This window comes from Sylvia atricapilla, chromosome 22 (assembly GCF_009819655.1).
Source record: "Sylvia atricapilla isolate bSylAtr1 chromosome 22, bSylAtr1.pri, whole genome shotgun sequence".
Lineage (NCBI taxonomy): Eukaryota > Metazoa > Chordata > Aves > Passeriformes > Sylviidae > Sylvia > Sylvia atricapilla.
The window spans coordinates 7,128,549-7,150,161 of record NC_089161.1 but is presented as its reverse complement, the minus strand read 5'-3'; the positions used below and the strand labels follow the sequence as shown (position 1 = coordinate 7,150,161).

Below are 21,613 nucleotides of genomic sequence, written 5' to 3'. Positions count from 1 at the left end.
ACTTTTCCTCTCTGGAGTAGCTGTGACCTGCCTCTGGGTGTTTCCTGGCCCTTCCACCCTGTGCAGGCACAGGGATTTAGAATGGGAAAGCTCTCAGTGAGTGTTTTGGCCTCACGGCACATCCTGGCTTCTGCGCGAGCGGAAGCGGCTTTATTTGGTGTGTGACATTATTGGGAATCAAAAGCTCTTTTAAACTTGCCAATAACTTGGTTTGAGGTGTAATAATTTTTAATAGAGAATTAAACTCCTCTGTAGCTGTTTAAAAATTCTCCAGATCTCTTTCTTCAGGACTCTTCCACGTGCATTTTCTGTTCTCACAGTCACATGTCCTGGGCTTTATTTTGTTGCTTTTCAGACTTTGCTGCTTGTTGGACCACATTTTTATTTGTAATATAAGAAGACAAAACAATATGAGGCAGTTTGCCATTTTCTTATATTTAATAATTTCAATTCTGGAATTCTTCTGTAATAGTACTTTCTGTTCCGTGCAATTTAATGCATGTTTTCTTGCATGCTCCAGAAGATACGCAGTTATTAAACAGACACCATGTGTGTGTTCCATAAAGCACCAGAGTCAGCACAAAAGTCAGGGCTTTACACAGACTGTATTTTGTAAGCACAGAGAGCACAAAATAACCCTGCAGCGAGAGAAATAAGGGAGATGGAGCCCTGGAGTTCCTGGAGTCCACTGTTAGCTGTGTCAGACTGCAAAACAGCGGAATAACCTCTGGAGCCATTTGACCTGCAGCAGGGATGGCCACATTCCAGAGGTGAGGCTTTGAATCTATAAACAGCCCGGTTCTCCTGCCAGTGAACTCTCACTGTGCTGCTTTCCATTGAACCAACAAAGATGACAGAGCTGTAATTCCAGTCCTTGCAGCCTGGAAGGGCTGCACCCATGCTCTCCACAGATGGCCTCCTTAGGGTGCCATTAGAAACTCATATTTATTTACTTGTTTTAGCTTTGTGCAAGTTCAGACACTTTATATGTAGGATATTTCTGGGCTTCAGTGTAATTCAGTAAAACTTGAATATTTTATCTGATTGCTGCCCTCACACAGGTGAAGGTTGGAAGAGACCTGGGATCACCAGGTCCAGGTGCCTGCTCTGAGCTGGATCAGCTCCCCTTGGGTTCTGGGTATCTCCATGGATGGCAGCATCCTCAGAGATACGACACATTTTTGGAGCTTCTTGTTGGTGTTCAGAAGAAAATAGGAGGAAAGCTGCTGCTGATGTTTTGATGTGGAATAGGGTCTTGACTGGTTGCGATTGTGTTCCTGGGAACAAGCATTTGTCCTCAAAGTCTATTTTGTTAAAATGGGAGGCAGTTGTATAGAACTAGTGAAAGGCACTATGTGAACTCAAGGATGTTTCTGCAGACAGTCCCATCTCTGCTTTCAGCAGTGGAGATTTTGGAATTTCTGCCCTAAGCACACACATACACTCCATATTTTTAAGTACTTTTATTACAGAAAATGCCAATTTATTTAATTACATAATGGCCATTAGCAGAACACCCCAAGCTGTAAGCCAGGTGCTGCAGCCAGGGCAAAGCCTGGCAGTTCAGCTTCAGTAAAGAGCCATGTGAAGCCATAGCAGTGTTTCCAGATATTATGGAATGATTTCCTGTGACATTATCCATGGTCTCACACCTTTGTTAGCAGCAGGTTCCATGCTGATGTATTTAAAAATGGCTTTGGGAGAGAGCAGCCACCATCAAGACATCTGTCCACACCAATTTCTCAAAATCACACTGGTTTGGTCTTTCAGTCCAAGTCCTCCACTGTGTTGGGAGTTCAGCATGAGCTCATGGGCTGGAGCCTTACCTGGGAGGGAGGAAGATGATTCTTTCCTCCCTCAGGCTGGGTGCTCTGTTTGCCTTTGCACTGTAAGGAGGGACACGTACACCCAGCAGAAATCAAGAGAAAATCACTGAAACTCAGAACAGTTTGGCCTGGCGGGACCTTAAAGCTCATCCTGTCGCACACCTTCCATTATACCAGAGTGCTCCAAGCCCCATCCAGCCTGGCCTTTGGACACTTCCAGAGATCTAGGGGCAGCCACAGCTTCTCTGAACACCCTGTGCCAGGACCTCCCTACCCTCCCAGGGAGTAATTCCTTCCCCATATCCCATCTGACCCTGCCCTGTGGCAGTGGGAAGCCATTACCTGTGTCTTGTCCCTCCATCCCTTGTCTCCAGTCCCTCTCCAGCTCTCATGGAGCCCCTTGAGGCACTGGAGGGGGCTTGAATTCTCTCTGGAGCCTTCTCTTCTCCAGGTGAACACCCCCAGCTCCCCCAGTCTAGCTCCAGAGCAGAGAGGCTCCAGCCCTGGAGCATCTCCATGGGCTCCTCAGGACTCACTCCAGCAGGTCAAGAATGTGCATTTTATATGTCTGTGGTCCCTGGCACAAACAGTCCTTGTCCAGGGAAGACTAGACCATGTTCCTTAACCATCTTCCTTTGGCGACAATCTCATTATCCACGTTGAAATAGGAAAAGTCCCTGTAGCTCTGTGGAAGTTAGCTGGGATGCAATTTCTCTGTGCCTTGCTGCTTTGCCCACTCAGATGTGGTGAAAACATGTAAAGCATTAAAAATATTGTTACAAATTTGTCTGTGCAGGTAACGACACAGGTGATGTATGCTGGGACAAACTGCTGCAGAGGAAAACGGGGAAAAGAGAAGAGTAATTCATCCTGGGTCAGGATATTTGTGTGCTTTTAAAGGCTGAGCATAATCACAGAATCCCAGACTGATTTCAGTTGGGAGGGACCTTAAAGGTTATCTTGTTCCGCCTCCTGCCATGGGCAGAGACACCTTCCCCTAAAATCTTAATATTTACCAACAAGAGGAATTCCCTGAAGGCTGAACTTATGGAAAAAGAGGGAATAATCCAGTGTACTTGTTAGGAGAAGGGCAGTGACGATGCCAGCTACTTCTCTGCATCTACTACTTGTCTGCAATTTGTTAAACTCTTAAAATCAGGCAAAACACCTGGAGCCAAGTCCTGGCATTTTGAGGAAATAGCTAAATAAGCTCACTGAACAGTCACAGTTCCTGTTTATTATGTGCCTCCACCCAAATCCAAACCTCAAAATGTCCCAGTGAATCCCATGTGCAGAGATTTGCACCATGTCCCACCCTGGTGTCATCCTGACCCCTCCCTCACGAGCAGTGTTTCTGCACTGGAATTGTGTTAATTCTTTTTTGTGTGGAAGCTCTTCATCTGCACAGTTTATTTGGTGTCAGAGAAGAGCTCTAGTGCTTTTGTCACGGACTTTGAATATTCCAGGTATTATATACCTGGAATATATTCAGGAAAAGCATTTTTCTCAGGTGCTGATGCACCCTGCAGGGGAGCCCTGGCTTAGAGAAGCAGCAGAGTGGAACTGCTGCATGTTTTTGTTTTGCAGCTTTGCCCTGGTGAGGATGAGCTCTTTCAGTGATTCTGGATAATTTGCAAGTAAGCTGCTGCTTAAAAAATGTGGCGTTCCAGTGTGATGGGTACCTAAAACTTGCACATTTGGATTTGTAGCATGGGGACTTCCGTTCAAGCAGAGGGATCTGAGAGTGTATGTGATGATCATTGAAATATCGTTGTAATAATGAAAGGCAAAATGCAAGCATTTAGAGAGGAATTGTCCTCGTTTAGTGGTTTAATCATTTGTTGTGCTATTTTTAAAGCTGGAATAATTTACAGGATTAGTGAGAGAATATGCTTTATTTGATGGGATGCTGTATAAAAAAGGCTGAAATTAATAAATTAAATAATTCATGTTTCTCCACCATCATTTGTAGTATTTGCAGAAGAGCTGGATCTGTATGTTACAGATACTCTGGAGGTTTTCCTGCCAGCAGCTTCTAAGCCTGTTCTGCTGAGAGCAGAGATCACCAGGGAGAAAAAAAAAAAAGTGAGGTAGACTTGAGTTATGTGGTTGCCAAAATAATGGTGACACTCAGCTGTGTCCAGAAGAGGTGCAGGACTGAGCGCTTCCCTGTTTGTGGTGAGATGCAGGAGGTGCCTGAGGCTGGAGGTGCCTCTTGTTCTGGAGGGCATCTCCAGAACTCAGTGACATAATTACAAAGCGGCTAATTTTGTCCCTTAATACTGGTTTTACGTCAAAGGCTGCTCTACCCTGTGTTCAGTGATCTCTGTGGCAACTGGGAGTGTGGTAAGGGAGACAGTGAGAGCAGGAACTTCCTTGTGCCTCTCCCTGGATGCTGCCGGTGTTCATAAGGCAGCACCTGGACAGAAGAGGAGCCTTTCACCGGCCAAGTGTCTGTGGGAGGAGGAGATTCTGGGCTCTTCTGGGATATCCAGCTGAGGCAGTTCTCTCTGCCTTCAATAACACAGCTTTTCACATCAGATAAAAAGTAAAATCTCGCTGTAACCTTCAGTCTTCAGAAGTTTCATGCATTTTCACAGGAACAGAGCAGCTGCCTGTGGGGAAGCCAGGAAAGCCTCTTCCCCTGGCACTGAGTTTGTGCTGATGCACCTTTGTCAAAATCCAGGGCATGCAGAAACCAAAGCTTGGGGGAAATCAAGATGCCGGGTGTGCCTGAGGAGCTGCTGTTCCAGCCTGCGCTGCCTCTGGGGAGTTCATTAGGGAGTAATGAAGATACAGGGTTTAAATTATAATCCTCTTACTTTCCCAGAGCTGAATGCCCAGAGATTTCCCTCATTAGAGGGTTGTAGTTGTTTGGGTGTAGTGATTGAGTTGTCACAGTGATTGGATTTGGGGCTGTGGGAGGGCAGAGCCAGCCCAGCTCCGCAAAGAAATCATGGTTCACAATTAATAGCCACATCCTTGCTGTCAGCATCACTCCACACTTATGAGCAAAGTGATGGGTTCTGCTGCTGTGGGGGATTTCTTCACCTGCATCTGAGGCCGAATTCCTGTTGTCCAGGCCAGTGACTCAGGAGAAAACTCTGCAAAAGCAGCCTCAAAGGCGGGTGCATCAACACAGCCAGTCCTGTGCTCCCTTTGTGGTTTTCCTCAAGATTTCCAAAATCGTTCAGCAGCTGGAAGGAAAACCAAGTCTGGTTGTTAAAAACAGGGATAAATAGGAGACTCCAGTGCAATGACTTCCCCCTCCTGTACCTTGCTCCAGGGGCAGCTGCCTTTGGTCTTAGGGGTTTGTGTGAGTAACAGTTTATAAATCTAGGGACCAGACCCTTACAAGGTACAGTGTAAAGAACACTGACTGTGCCTCTGAGTGCCTACCTGGAGGTTTTGAATCAATATTTAGTATTTAACCAGGTCAGGGAATGGCTTGGAAACAGACCAGTGCAGGTTTTATGCAGAAATCCCTGTACTATAAGAGAAACAGGTGTGGGCCTGGAGATGTTGTGTTTGGGGAAAGAGATGGGTGTCATAACAGTTTTATCCTGTTTCCACACAGAGCATATTTTTGGTATTTTATGTCTTGACATTAAATAATAAGATATTTTTGAAAATGTTTGTGGTAGCACATCTTTAGCTGGATGCTCTCCATCAATAGTGCAGTGATACATGAGGTATAGCGAGGTGTAAAACCACCTGGGCAAGAGACCAGTAGTTTTTATTCCCCTTGCCCCACGTTGGTCTGTTGCTGCACAAAAACAGCCCGCTGGGGGCTGTAATAAATGATCAGCCAATTTAATCAATAGAGTAATTTATTGAAAAATTGAAATATAAAAGTCCCAGAAAGCCACAAGCAAAGATCAGCACCAAGCCCAGGGTCGGTACTGAGTGAAACTCAGATCCAGCCTCTGTCGCACCAAATCCCCCTCCGTTCACGAATTTGGTCTTCACAGGGTCGGTTTTAATACAGGTTTTCAACTGGACAGTGGGTTGCCTCATTCTTATGTCCCTCTTGTCTTCATTGCATATTCATATCTCTTCTTCTCCTTGCTGCTGTCCAATGAATAGTTTTCTGGGAAGGGATGGACACTTGATTACATTTATGGGAACCAGGTATTGGGATGCACATCCATGATGATGTAGATAAGATGTCCATGAGGTATTGATCACTGGGTCGTTGGAAGACCCATCTTCAGGGGAGACCCATCTCCTTTTGGAGCCACTCTTCTTTCTGTTGCAAATGGGTCGCTTCCCCCGTTCCAAGGCAGGGGCTGCACAATCCCTGAACACCTTTATTTCTTGCACGTAAATGACTTTATACCATATCTTACAATAAAACACGAATTAATTCCATAAAATATATCACAATCCCTCCCCTTCTACGTAAACACATTAATTTGTGCTCTTATATTCAGATTTTTATTCTTTTAGTTACCAACCCTTAACTTCTGTTCTATCCTTACAGTGATGCGTGGGTGAATAATAACAGTGTTCTAAATCACTATTCTAATTTCTACTCTTATTTCTAAATCCCCCTTAAAGCAACGCTTTTACCAATCATATCTTACAGTAGTTAAATGTCCTAGCATTATCATGAGGCAGTTTTGAGTAGTTCTTATTGCCCAGAAAAATCTTTTATCCTTTTTTTAATTTTTCTTCCTAATCATCCCATTCCACACATAACATTGCACAATATCTTTCATAGTCTTCCCTTTCCTCTTTCACTTGAGCTTCAAATTTGGCTAAAACCTCTGCTTCTTCACTTTTTTCTTCACCTTTCTTTTAGTTCATCATTCTAGGTAGCTTAGGGTTTTGCTCTAATTTTCCTGTGACCATTTCTGGATCCATAGGCAGGGTTACTATCTGCATACCTCGTACTACAGAGTGTATCAAGCAAATGAAACATGGTCTTAGGCAAGGCAAAAATATTATTCCAGCTAATAATTTTTAATAATTAATAATAATCCAGCGTAATATAAAGAAGCACACCTTTTTCCACCATGCTCCTGTCCCAAACAGTTGATCCCACCATGAGTCCTGAAGTATAGAATTCCATTTCTGAACTGGAATATGTGCTACCTTTTTAATTTCAGCTGCAAGGCCCCTGACAGTTTCCCCATAATCATTGATCTCTATATAACATTCAGATTCATTAAACTTCCCACAGACTCACGCTTCCTCAGTGAGTAGGTAATCTAATGCTATTTGATTTTGTTACACAAAACCCCACATCTGGGTATGTTGTTTGGCCAGTAGTTCAAGAGCATCTGAGGTATGATTTGATAAAATTTCCACCACTGCCTGTAGTCTAATGAGTCCATTTAGTAGATAGATCGGGGTTCGATATTGCCCAGCTTTCATCCTGGTCCCAGGTCGCAGGGCCATAGTATTCGGTTATCCTTTCTGCGGGCCAATTTTCATTTCCCCACTTTTGATACCCACCACCAATTGGTAGTTCTTTCTTTAATTCTCTTTTCTCCCTGTTCAAAGTCTCAAACAGTGGTGCTCCCAATAGATTGCTCTCAGACCTAGGTAGCGTGAAGAAGGAGGGTCAAATCATTCCCAGAGCACAGGAACCTTTCCACCTGCGGGGTAACTCGCTGTAAGCTTTCTTTCCGCATATCCAATATATTCTGCGTGGGGCGTTCTATTTAATGTTTATGGTTCTTGGCTCTCTCCAGTATTCTCTTAAATTTTCCAAAGATTGGTAAGAGTTAGCTCCAGAGCCTTTATGCCAATATAATCCAATTTGATCAATCCACTCACCATTTGTTACTCTTGCTTGACTCCAATATCCCGCAGGAGGTTCTGGTTGCCAGACCTTAGTTTTTATTATTCGAATTTACAGCTAGGATGGATATACATGGAGTATATCCCACCACTTTGGTATATTCTTTCCCTTCTCTACTAATGCGAAGTGTTCCGATTACCCTTTGGTCGAAAATCCATCCCTCAGGTCATGGCATTGTTTTTGATATTTCGGCACGATCCCGTTTAAGAAGCTGCTCTGGAGTTAAACTCTCACCTTTCCATGGCCGTTTTTCAGCCGACTTTAGTCCCCCACAGATCCAGCAATTAGACAAACCCAATTCGATTTCAATTTCTTTCATTAATTCTGTAAACAGATTATTGTTTGTGGTGGGCAAACCCCAATCACTGTACTGTTTGTCTAGTTGCTCATACTGCTCACTCAAGGTTTTTAGCCTTTCTTGTTCCATCCTTTTCTTTCTCTCTTCTGATTCCTGTCTTTTTACCACTTGAGCTACCTTTATTATCTTAGTCTTGGATCCATCCCTTCTTCATTTTTTAAAAAGCAAAAAGCCTTCTCAAAATTTAGACATACTCTCTCATCATCCTCTCTTAGGAGATCCAGTGTGATAGGCTCATTATTAAGGGATAACTTATCATATTTCAAATTCTTTCCTACCCGGTAAGTCTTTCCATTCATTACACACATTTCTAGCTGATTACTGTCATAACACAACTTGTTAACCTGAAAATATGCTACAAATGTGGATTCCTTTCTACCTCCAGTCCACGCTGTACGATTACACTGGTTGCAAGTAGGGATAGTAGGCATCCCTTCAACATCCCGTTTATGTACCACATAGGGTAAGGTTTTTCTGTTTTCAGATGACAATTCTGACTGGCCTTTCCTAGGTGTTGCTGCTGGGTTATGGCAAACTGTTTCCCCTTCCAATTGACATGTTCTAAAGTGAGTGCCATTATAGGTACAGTACGCATTTTCCCTTTGGGCAATCATAGTGTGTTTGGTATGCCATAGTCTCAGTTGCGGCTTGTCCCTTCAGGACAGTTTCAAAACACGGCTTGCATCTATCCATTGGGCTCTGCCTTTCAGTGCTGAGCTGATTCTCCGAAGGCAGGCCAGCCATGTGGCACAGGATTCCCTATAGGTGTACTCCTCTGCCTTTGCCTGCACCCACCAGGTTGCAGCCGGTGGTGAGGTAAACCATCTTGTCAGCAGCTGAGGTATTCTTCCAGGGTTCCATAGTTGGACCGAGCGGCATACCTCCTCCTAGAGGTGCCCCACCTAGATAACTTTACTGGATCGGCGTTACAGGGTACTTTATTTGACCTTTGGCACTCTACTGCTAGGACTTGTGCTCTTGAGTCCAGTTTTATCCTTGTCCCTTTTTGATGTAAGGGCAACCACTCTAGAGAATCTAACTCAATAAACCCAAATCTGTAGCAAGTACTAGGATATGGCTAGTCAGGTTTTGTTCTACTTCCACACATTTAGTACACAAGCCACTAGGTCTATATCCCCTTCTGCAGTGCACAACCCAGATTTCATGGCAGTAACCACATTCAAAATGAATACATGGATAACACGGACATCCTGGTTTTGAATACCTTACCGTGTTCTCCTCGGTCATTTATCACACTGATGAAGCCTTATCCTCAGGTCTCCTGGGGAAGGAGTCACCTTCCACTCAGGCTTCTCCTCCCTGCGTTCGATCTTCTTCACCTGAGAGGCATGCATCCACCCCTTCTCAGCGGTTCAAACTGCCGTGTCTGTGGTTAAAAGGATGAGAAAAGGACCTTCCCAGTGAGGAGTTAGAGGAGCCTCTTTCCAAGTTTTGATTAACACTTCATCTACTGGTTGTATTTTGTGTATAGCAAATCCCAAGGGGGTGCTTTGCGTTATAAGCCCATGCTTCCGTAGTTCCTGTAGATTTTTATTTATCGCCATGAGATAAGGCTGTATATGGCTATCCTCCATCTTAGGGCATCCCATGCTCATAGGGCATTCCATAAAGCATTTTGAAGGGTGATAATCCTGCCTCTGTGTATGTCTGAGTTCTAATGTTTAAGAAGGCCAAAGGAAGGCACTTGATCCAGGGCATTTTAGACTCTAGCATTAATTTGGATAGTTGGGCTTTTATAATGTTGGATTCATCCTTTCTACCCGCCCTGAGCTCTGAGGATGCAGAGGAGTATGATATTCCCCCTGAATCCCTAAAGCATCTGCTATCTGCTTGATAACTTTGGATGTAAAATGTGTCCCTTGATCCGAATCCATAGAATCTGTGATCCCATACCGAGGTACAATTTCCTCTAGTATTACCTTTGAGACTGAGCTGTAGCTCATGCACTAGGGAATGCCTCTACCCAATGGGTCGATTGATCTACTATTACCAGTAAATATTTATATCTCCCTACTTTAGGCAACTCAGTAAAATCTACCTGAACTCCTCCAAATGGACAGTAAGCCAAGGGACGGCCCCTAAGAGTGTTTGCCGTGCTCTGGTTTGGTTTATCCTCTGACATAGGCAGCCTTGTACTTGCTTGGCTCATTCATAAATCTCTTTGTACCTAAAAAGCTTTAGAAACAGTTCTGCCAAAGCTTGTACTCCCCAATGAGTCTGTTGATGAAGTATTTTTAAAATTTTCCTGGTGTAATCTTTAGATAACAATTTTCTACCATCTGGTAGCCTCCATTTTCCTTCTTCCCGTTTTCCTCCTATCTTTTTATACTCTTCCATTTCCTTTTGGGAAGGACATGAGGGATATTCCTGTATTTCACCCCCCTTGATGTCTGGGGTTTTTACCATAAGGAATGCTGCTCTCTTAGCTTCTCTATATGCTGGATTATTTCCCCTAGTCCAGAATTGCATTCCTACTTGATGCCCCTTTGCATCTACAATGGAAATTGCCTCAGGTTCTCTTATTGCTTCTAGGATTTGTTTTATTAATTCTTCATGAACCAGCCCTCTTCCATGAGTGCTGATTAATCCTCTTTCCTCCCAAATTTTTCCAAATGTATGAACCACTCCAAATGCATATTTAGAATTGGTGAAAACAGTCCCTTTCTTTCCTTTCAACCCTTTCAATGCCTGCAATACTGCATATGATTCACAAGCCTGTGCTGACCAATTAGCACTTAAAGGACCTAATTCCACCACTTCTCCTGATTTACCATCCATGATAGCATATGCTGATTTCCTGTTTCCCTCTGTGACCCTAGCTGACTCGTCTACAAACCAGTTTTCTCCCTCCTCCAGTTCTTCCTCTTCCGAGTCCAGCCTTATCTTTGTCTGGCGTTCTATTATCTCAGCACAATTGTGAGTAGATTCCTCTAATGCATCCCAAAACAGAAACTGAGCTGGATTCTGAGCTGATGTAGTCCGCAATTCTAATCCTGGTGAATGAATTAGTATAGCTTCATATTTCAGAAGTCTAGCATCTGTAAGCCATTTATCTGCTTTCTGCTGCAATATACTTCTTACATTGTGAGGAGTATATACTGTCAGTGGTGCTCCAAAAGTGATTTTCTTTGCTTCCTCTACCAACAGTGCCACTGCCACAATTGCTTGTAAGCATGTTGGCCACCCCCTGCTCACTGGGTCCGGAAGTTTGGATATATATCCCATAGGTTTCGTAGTTCCTACCCAATCTTGGGTTAATACCCCATAGGCAGTATGATTACTACCATCTATAAATAATTGGAACTGTCTCTTTACGTCGAGGAGGCTTAATACAGGGGCCACTGTCAGTGTCTCTTTTAGGTCCTTGAACCCCTTTTTGTCCTGTTCTGTCCATTTTAATCTATCTGTAGTTAATTTTTCATACAAAAACTTCACCTCACGGTATCCTTTGATCTATTCTCTACAATATCCCAAAAGTCCCAATAAGTGCCTAACCTCTCTTTTAGTTTGTGGGGAAGGTAACTCCATAATGCTTGCTATCCTTTCTGGATCTAATTTCTTTTTTGCTTTCATAATCCAGTGTCCCAAATAATTTACCTCAGGTTCAGTAAACTGTAATTTGGATTTAGAGACTTTTAGTCCTTTGCTCCCTAAGAAGTTTAGTAATGCTATAGTGCCTGCTTTTAAATCCTCCTCCTTTTGGCCAACTATCAGTAAATCATCAACATATTGCAAAATCTTGGTCCCCTCCTGTGGGGTGAATTGGCTTAATGATTTTTCCAGAGACTGACAGAACAAATTTGGAGAATCAACAAATCCCTGGGGAGGGGATGTCCACCTGAGCTGCTGCTTTCTATTTGTCTCTGGATCTTCCCATTGAAAAACTAAATAGTGTCAACTCTCTTCAGCTAAGGGACAGGTCCAGAAAGCATCCTTTAAATCTATCACACTATACCAGATGTCCTCAGGGGAGACCCAGTTTAGGAGTGTATACGGATTGGCTACCATGGGAAAACTTGTCTTGGTCCTTTCATTTACTGCTCTTAGATCTTGGACCAGCCTGTAACTGCCATCTGTTTTCTGTACTGCCAGTATAGGCATGTTGTGCCTAGACATACAGGGTTCTGAAGTCCCCTTTTTCACCAGATCATCTGTCACAGGTTTTAGTCCCTTTCTTCCCTCCATAGAAATGGAGTATTGCTTTATCCTAATCGGATCCTCTGCTTTCTCTTATATCTATAAAAATAGGTTCCGTTTCCAACCTCCCTGCTTCCCCTTGAGTGTGCCAGACCTTGGGATATATCTTATTTTCATCCTTGGTCGTTAATTTATATAAACTTACCACCTACTGCGAGTCTCTTACTATCAAGTTAATTCCGAGTACTACCATCATGTCTCGTCCTAACGAATTATAATCAGCTTCTTCAGCTAACAACATATTTCCTAGACAAATCTTGTTATCTGATTCTATTTCTACATTTTTAATTACAGGGACTTTAAATGATTCCCCCTTCGTGCCGATCACCACCATCATTGTTTCTTTACTTTTAGTGCACCCTGGGGTAACTGCTTAAAAGTACATTTTTTGGCTCCAGAGTCCACAAGAAACTCTAGCTCCTCTTTTGAGGGTCCTATTTTCAATTTTATCAAGAGCTCTTTAGATGTTCTAGACCCCAAAATGAAAATCCCTCAACACCCCTAGTCCTCCTGAAACATTTTCTCGTCTTTTAACCTTTTTCTTGCAATATCACTTGAAGTGCCCCCTTTTCTTACAGTAAAAGCATTCAGGGACTTCTCTCTGGTTAACAGATCTCTTTCTGGTTGGGTAGACTGCCTTCTCTGGGTACCATTCTTTCCTGCCTTCCTAGAATCTTGGGTACATTCCTGCTTTTGCACCTCCTTGACAGCTGCGACTAACACCTTCACTTGTATATTTTGTTTCTCTTCGTGCCTTCTCATATACACCTTCTGATCTTCCCTGAACAACTCCTGTAAACCCTTTTTCCTGCCGATTGTCCATCTTATCAAGCTTCCTCCATATGTCTTCCCACGATTTAGCTACGAATTGTGTTTTTAACAATACTTCCCCTATGGGAGAACTAGGGTCTCTCCCTGAATATACCTGCAAGCTTTTTCTTAACCTGTCCAGCCATTCAGAAGGGGTTTCATCTCTCCCTTGGTATTCGCTGAATACTTTGCTAATGTTTTGTCCCCTTGGCACTGCCTCCCTTACACCTTGGATTACTATATTTCTCATATCTATCATATTTTGCCGACCTTCCTCTGAGCATTCCACCCGGGTCTCTGGCTTGGCCACTTTTGTTCTCCCTGTGGGTTCCAGTGCTCCCACTCCCATATTCCAGCCTGCCTTATGATTTCGCTTTCTTCATTGTTAAATAATGATCTTAATATTGCTTTAAGATCTTCATATGAATAAATACTGGTACCTAAAAATTCGTCCAGCCTATCTGAGACCCCCAAAGGGTCATCCGTTAATTTTCCCATCTCTTTCTTAAAAGTTCTTACATCCCCAGTATTAATGAGTACATTCACGTGTCCAATAATCCCTGGGGCAGTCAGCACTTCCCTTAATGGGAGAAGATTGTGTCTGTCTTCCTCATTCTTATTATCCTCCTCGTTTCTCCTTTTTAATTGTCACCACGTTCTCCCAGCTGGTGGGGTAGAATCTGCTCTCTGTAGGCTTTGGGACGCATGGGGGCTGGGGCTGAGAGGGGACACCGGATCCAGCTCCGGCGGCGGGTGCTCTGGGGGCAGGGTGGCTTGTGGTGGAGGGGGCTGTGAGTCTGCCAGAGAGGGTTGGGATGCAGGAGCTTGCTCCTGAGGAGGAGGGAATCCCCGGGGCTGGGGAGTGTGTATGGGCAGAGACTGAAATCCCACCTGCGGGAGCTGCAGCCCTGGCAGAGGCACTGACGCCGTCAGCAGGAGTGCTTGAGCCCCTGCAAGGGTTGAAGTGGGGATCCTGGGGGTGAAGCCTGGCTTTGTGCAGGCTGGGGTAAAGGCATTAGATACAGTGGTGGGAGGTTATCTCAGGGTTCCCACGTGTCACCCTGGGTTTCAGCAGAGTTTTTAATTTTTACCAGGAGGAGTCTAATATCCACCCTCTCCCATATCCTGGTGTATTCATACTCTTCCTTATCCCATGGCTGTTTACCATCTATATAGCAAATCAAAGCGCTACAAATCCACCTTTCAAATGTACCAAATACAGGCCAAATTATATGATTCCTTATCTCCTTCCCTCCCCAGATTTCCACACAATAATGGATCATTTTCTCCTTGGACCTTTTTCTCATTGTTGGATATTCCTCCCAACATGGAGGAATGGATTCTAACATTCATCCCAACGGGCTTTCCCTTGGGATTTCAGGTACACCACCCTCTGATTCTCTCACACATTTTTCTGAGGTTTTTTCCCTGGATTTTATTCTTCCTCTGTCCTATCTTTCCCAGGAATTACTGCAGTTTTACCTACTCTCGCTCAGTTTTCCTGGATTTAAACTAAATCCTGTTTAATCACTCACACAAACACCTAAATTTTAACCGGTACCGTATTCAGCCTAATTTTTATCTGGTATTACCAGGCTACTAATCCTGTAGGGAGCCGACCTGTGGGATTTTTTTTGCCTGGTAATGAGCTCTCTATTTTCTTCCTCTCCTCCTGGACCTTACCTGGTTCTAGACTGAACGGTTTATCAGTTCCTGGCCTCCCGAGAACGTTCCTTCCCTTTCAGTCTTATGGTGACCAACCTCCAAGCCCCTTCCTGGGGTTCAGATTTTACACGAAACAAGCGCTTCCCTTTTGACCGACCATTTCTCTCGCAGGAGGACAGAACTGCGATCGCAAGGTCCACTCTCGGGTGGTGATAATACCACGTCTCATTCACGCTTGGTCACTCCCCACTTAACCACACAGTACTTAAAGAATCCTTTTTCCCACATGGATTCTTCATGCGTGTAGATTTTTATGAGTGAAATGGCGCCATGGCTCCAAAGACCCGTTCCCTGAGTCCTCCCTGAGTTTTCGAGAGCTCTTGAGCGAGCTTTTATCCCCTTTTTGATTGTGGCTTTTTCTCTCAATTGGTTCAGCGTACAGTTGGTTCCATGGGGTTTCTCTGCTCTGTCAGGCCACTTAATCATCGGGGCACCTCCCGATCAGAAAATGGGGGAACCGCGGACCCCAAAATTGGATTGTGTCGGAGTGACCAGATTGTAATAAATGATCAGCCAATTTTATCAACAGAGTAATTTATTGAAAAATTGAAATATAAAAGTCCCAGAAAGCCACAAGCAAAGATCAGCGCCAAGCCCAGGGTCGGTACTGAGTGAAACTCAGATCCAGCCTCTGTCGCACCAAATCCCCCTCCGTTCACGAATTTGGTCTTCACAGGGTCGGTTTTAATACAGGTTTTCAACTGGACAGTGGGTTGCTTCATTCTTACGTCCCTCTTGTCTTCATTGCATATTCATATCTCTTCTTCTCCTTGCTGCTGTCCAGTGAATAGTTTTCTGGGAAGGGATGGACACTTGATTACATTTATGGGAACCAGGTATTGGGATGCACATCCATGATGATGTAGATAAGATGTCCATGAGGTATTGATCACTGGGTCGTTGGAAGACCCATCTTCAGATGAGACCCATCTCCTTTTGGAGCCACTCTTCTTTCTGTTGCAAATGGGTCGCTTCCCCCATTCCAGAGCAGGGGCATATAATAAATACCTTTATCAGAAATAAACAGAAATAAACACCTTTATTTCTTGCACATAAATGACTTTATACCGTATCTTACAATGAAACACGAATTAATTCCGTAAAATAAATCACAGAGGCTGCCGTGGGACAGCAAGTGGCTGCCATGGCCCCAGCAAACCCCGCTTTGTTCTAAAGTGTTTTGCTTATTCTTTCACATTCCTCCCAGGAGATTTATGCTCCGTGCTGGTGCCCAGGGGGAGCCGGAACTCTGGCTGTACTGGTGGGGCTGGGAAGTGACTGGGAAAGTGAAGGTTTGGGACTGGGAGGTGACTGGGAATACAAAGCTTCCCACCCCAAGGTCACGGTGAGGGCTGGGAGCGGCAGCGAAGCTCCTGAGTCACGGTCATGTGCTGGAGCTGCGAGTCCAGTTCTCCTCCTCCTGTGTAACTTCAGTAAACATAGACCCAGCAACCCCTTCCCTGAGTCGGGAGAGGATTTGGGAATCAGCCCCAGGGTTTAACCCCTTCCCAGCCAACCCAGCCACAGAGCTCAGCAAGTGACACCTTTCTGCCTGGGGCTGGAAGGGTTTTGTTCCCAAAAATGTTTCCAGAGGCAGAGCTAGGTGACTCAGCTCTTTGAGCTTGGTGTGTGTACTTTTATTCCCAGGACAGGCAGTCTCAAGGGAGTCATATTACGCTGCAGGCTCAGTGTTTATTAAACTGCTCAGGGCCTGAGCTAAGAATAACTTTTTTCAGTTGTTTTGTTGATAGTGATTATTTTTCCTTGCTTAGTGCAGGCAGCAGCTTGAGGTGGAAACAGCCCAGAGAAAGGGCTTCCCCAGCAAGTTGTGGGAATAAGTTAACACTCAGCTGTTATCACCTTCCTCCCTTGAACAACCACAGCTGAAGTGTAAAATCAGGAAGGTGGGAGCTTTAAGGGAAGCAAATTGCTCTGCCTCAAAGTGGAGCAGCTCAGCAGCACTCTGTCCTCTTCTAGCAGTTATTTGAACTTCAGGGATTTAATCCAGCCTTTAAATGCTTCAGAACCAACGTTTGTCTGCAGAGCAGTACTTGCTTCCTTGTCTTGCCCTCTGTAGGGGTTTATTGAGGGAATTTTTGGAGCATTTCCTTGCTGATCTCTTCATTCCCTCACTCCAGTGTTCCAGCCCCGGTGCATGGAGCCCTGTGTGGCTGCACGTGACCACATCACCTTCTGTACCCATTTAGCTGCTTGGCACAGGAAAAAGGCCTTTGACAGATTAATAGATCCAATGCTTTAATCAGCTGATGTCTATGAAAAGCAGCAGAGTGCTTTGCTTTATTCTGTTGGATCTTTGATAGTTTATTTAAGCTCTTACAGTTGATGTGAAGTTAATACCTGCAGCAATTTATAAAGCACTTTTCCTTCCCTTTTCTTCCCCCCATGATGGTTTTAACACAAATGCCAGTTAAGGCAGAGTCTCTCTGGTTGGAAACGTGGAGCAGAAGCTGTTGTTGTTGTGCAATAGTTGTAAAACATGTTTATTTAGCTGATGTTTGTGGTCTTCAGTGGGATTTGTATTGCACTTGTTCCTTACTTGTGACCTCGCATCCACCAGGGTCATCTGTCCAAAACTGCCTTGGTTGACGACACCTTAATAGCAGAAACCCTTCTGTGGCCTCTAGTTAAGCCTTTATGTGCTTTCTTCTTTATTTATAACTTAGTGCTATGCTCATTCTGATGGACTTTAAATACTAAAACAAGTTTAACTGTGGATTGTGTCACAGTGTCACAAGTGACATGTCACCAGTGAAGTGCCTTTGGCACTGTGTTTCCAAATACCTGTTTTATAGTTTTGCTGCTAAAACGCTGAGGATTTTTAGACTTAGTGATAGTTGTGCTCCCTTTCTCTCACATTTCCTTTGGCTTGGGTTATTAAAAGAAAATGGGGGCTGTTTTGGAGGTGGGTACTGACTTTGGGGCAGCAGCAGATATCTGACTTACCCTTTGGGAGTCATATCAGACCTCTCCTCTGTCACATGCAATTTAAGCCTGAAGAAAAGGGAGGAATGAGCCTGAGGATAGGGAGGAATAGTAGATACTTTCTTCTCTTGTTGATGAGGTGGTGTGGGAGCAGCAGTTTGGGATGAGGTCTCATCTCCTGAGATGTGGAGCTGGAGGCATAAGGAGCCAGTGATCAACTGGTGCATTTATTGATATTACTTATTTATAATATTTCCCAACACAGTCACTTACCCTGTGTGCTCACTGCTGGCTGGTGGGAGAGATACAAGGAAGCATGGCTTTAAACTAAAAGGAGGTCTAGGTTGGATATTAGGAGGAAATCGTTCCCTGTGAGGGTGGAGAGGCCCTGGCACAGGGTGCCCAGAGAAGCTGTGGCTGCCCCTGGATCCACAGCTGGATGAACTATATAGCATCCTGGGACAATGGAAGGTGTCCCTGCCATGGCAGGGGTGGCACTGCATGAGGATGAATAAAGTCCATTCCACCCAAACCCTTCCATGATTCCATTATATGAACAGCAGCATCTGGACCTGTGGAAAAGCCTTAATCTCACACTGGGCAGAGATCCCAGGTGCAGAAAGTCAGCAGCAGGATACTACAAAGGCAGGACAACTTCTCCAGGTTGTGGATGAAAAGAGTTTCCCCGCTTCTCTTTAGCTTTGGGTATTCACTCTGGCATGACACTGACACCACCAGCTCCACCAGAATCACTCATCAAGTAAGAAGGGAAAAGAGTTGATGATGCTTCTAAAATCTCAAAAAAAAAAAATTAGAAAGCTTCTTTCCATTTAGTTGTTTACCTTAATTAAGTTTTGGCAGTGGTGAAAAGGGAGGGAAGGATTGGCTGGAGTGGATTGGATCTGTGAGATCCTGGAGAGGAGGGACAGGGGAAACCTGCCCTGCCCACCCCTCAGAGGATGCTGCTGCCATCAGGAGCTGAACAAAGCATTTAATTGCTCTTGTACCAGAGGCTGTGCTGCTGTATCAGTATAAACTTCTTCAGAACAACATTGTCCAGCTAAGTACTCTGCCCAGTGTATTTAGTGTCCTGAATCACACTAAAAATCTAGTGATTTATTTGGAGATACAATTTTTATCATCATTTTGACCCAAAAAGCTGTGAAAATGAGGCAGAAGCTAACAGAAGGTCCTGCTTTCTTAAGTTGTGTGGTAGGAGCAATGTCCTTGCGTATCTGTGGAGTCATGTCTAAGTTTTGCTCTTTAAAAAGCAATTCCAGTGTGGTCCCAGAGTAGGAATAGAAGGTGTTGCAGCAGTTGGGTTTTGGTATGGGACTATTTTTGGATTGTGCTCATTCCCCTCATCCCCTCTACCATGTTTTGGGGTGGGGTGTTTGTTGTATTTGTTGTATTTTCTCCTTCTTTTTTTTTTTTTTTTTTTTTTTCTCCCTGAGACCAGGGAATTGATTGAATTGTTTCCAAACAATATAATCCTTTACCTTATGTTGCACTTTAAAGGTGATTAGTCCAGGGGATGGAAGAACAGGAAAAAAGACAATGCAACCTGTACCACTGTGCTGGCACTTCTGGGGCATCTCCAGCCCTGGGGCTGTTCTGGGCTCCTCGGGACAAGAAGGACACTGAGGGGCTAGAGCATGTCCAGAGATGGGAACAGAGCTGGGAAGGGGGCTCAGCCCTGAAAAAAAAGGAGGCTCAGGGGGGACCTTCTTGCTCTGTACAACTCCCTGACAGGAGGGAACAGCCAAGGGGGTTGTGCTCTGCCCCCAGGGAACAAGGGACAGGAGAAGGAGCAGCCTCAAAGTTAGGTTGGATATTGGGAAAAATTCCTTCATGGAGAGGGTTGCGTAGTCCTGGCACAGACTGCCCAGGGCAGTGGTGGAGTCCCCATCCCTGGGGGGTTTAAAAGATGTGTAGCTGTGGCACTTGGGGGCATGGTTTGGTGGTGGCCTTGCCAGCAGTGAGGAACAGTTGGCCTTGAAGATCTTAGAGAGCTTTTCCGACATTACCGATTCTGTGATTCTATGGTTCTTGAGAGCAAAGGCTGTTGCAGGCTGGTGGCTGGTTTTCGTGCCATTACAATAATAAACTATTTCAGAAAATAATAATAATGTAAATTATAATGGTTTTGTACAAGAAGAGTAAGGAAAAAGGCGCTCTGAAAAGTTATTTCTAAGTGTCTTATTAAAATGCGTCATTGGCGGAGCTCCAGAGCTCCAGTTTATTGTTACTTTGGGCAAATAACACTTGGGGAGAGCATCTGGTGGGATAAATTGTTATAGCCCATGGAAAGGGCTGGAAGAAGGAAAAATGTTGAGAGCCTGTAGCCATGGCCTGCCTTCCACCTGGGATGATTTTGGGCTGTTCCATTGCATTGGAAATGCTTTAATGCAGCAGTAGCTTCTGTTAAACACACTCAAGGTTGTTTATTGCTGTTCGTCTGATTTTGGAGGATTTATTGGCATCATCTGCAGTTTTGGCTCTCCTTGGAAGCTGGTTCAGTGGAGGCTTTTGGAAACAGGTGGCCAGGCCTTTGGACATGTAGGGTTTTGCTGACACTGTGTTGGGATCATGTATCTCATGGATTGTTTTCCGCTGCAGTACTTGGGGAGCTCAGGTGATCATATAGTAGCAAACTCTGACTTGTAAAATAGTAGTAAACTCTGACTAATAATGAGTAATGCAGCTGTTACTTACTAGTGGAGCTACTAGTGGAGCTACAAGCTGCTGTCAGGCGGGGCAGTGTTGATGAACTGGTCCTCAACAGAGACAGTTTCTCCATTGCAATCTTTTCATCTTTATCTCCATGTCAGTCACTCCAGCTGATAACATGTTCTGCTCCTGTTTTTTGGGCTGAATCATTGGATACACTCACTTTGCTTTTCTTGTTCTGTGGCAGGCTCCTTATCCCTCAGGACAGAATGCAGCTCCAACCACATTGGTGTACCCTCAAGCCCCTCAGACAATGAACACACAGCCTCAGACCCGCTCGCCGGTAAGGAGCCCAATCTGGCCTCATCTCCTGTTCTTTCCTCGTTTGTGTGTTTCTCTGTCTGTGTGTGTCTATAGTACATGGCTGGTTCTCTGGAAAGCCCATTTTACTGACCCAGAAGCACATCCCAAATGGCAAACCTTGATTGAGTTTTTCAGATGCTATCCTGGTAGGATAATTTTCCTTCTGAAGTTCCCAAAGAAGTGATGGAGGGATTATCATCTACCTTCAAATAACACCATTTATTTTTAGCCTAGTTGCTTTCAGGTTCACTTCATTATAGAGTTCAGGTTCATTGCCAGAATCTTTCTCTTTTCTTCTTTCTTTTTCTTTTTATTTTTCCTTTAAGGATATATTTTACACAGGGATAGACGAAAGATCAAACACAAGCAGTTCTCTGCAGCAGCACTCGGTCTCCAGTGGCCTTTGGGCTTTGCTCCCAAATCAGTGCCACCGATCAATTCTAACCCTGGAGGTGCTCACATATAACCCAGAGCTTCTGTGTACTCAGATCTCTTTGTGCTGAGCCCCCTTTTCATCCAACTTCGGGTTTGATCATCCTTCACAGTCTGTTTTTGGGGGGTAGGTGATAACTGCTCTGCTGTTGTAGGACTTCAGTTCCCCAAACCAGGAGTCTGGGGATTCTCTGCTTGTAGCACAGCTCCACATGATGTTAGTAGACCCTCCTAGGGCATCAGATGCTTTGCCCAGCTTCTGGAGGCATGGTGGCTTCCCATCACCATATCTCAAGGCTCCGTCAGCCAAGGGAGCAGCAATCCTGCACCTCCTGCCCCTCTCTGTTAGGACACCTTCAGGTTTCCCATAACTCCCTGGTGCCTTCCCAGCACTCTTCTCTTTAGAGTAAGGTGAATGCTCCTGGAGCAAACTGAAAGCCTCTGAGACAGAGGACTTTG

At 44.5% G+C, this 21,613-nt stretch overlaps 1 protein-coding gene across 4 annotated transcripts in view; it reads left to right on the top strand.

Annotated features, from left to right (window-relative positions):
* EIF4G3 (eukaryotic translation initiation factor 4 gamma 3) overlaps window positions 1-21,613 on the top strand; it is a 155,679-nt gene that overhangs the window by 60,259 nt on the left and 73,807 nt on the right. For all 4 annotated transcript variants that reach the window (XM_066334485.1, XM_066334487.1, XM_066334489.1 and 1 more), the window contains exon 4: window positions 20,607-20,702. In XM_066334485.1, the coding sequence (XP_066190582.1) occupies window positions 20,607-20,702 (96 nt within the window). The remainder of the gene's footprint in view (window positions 1-20,606; window positions 20,703-21,613) is intronic.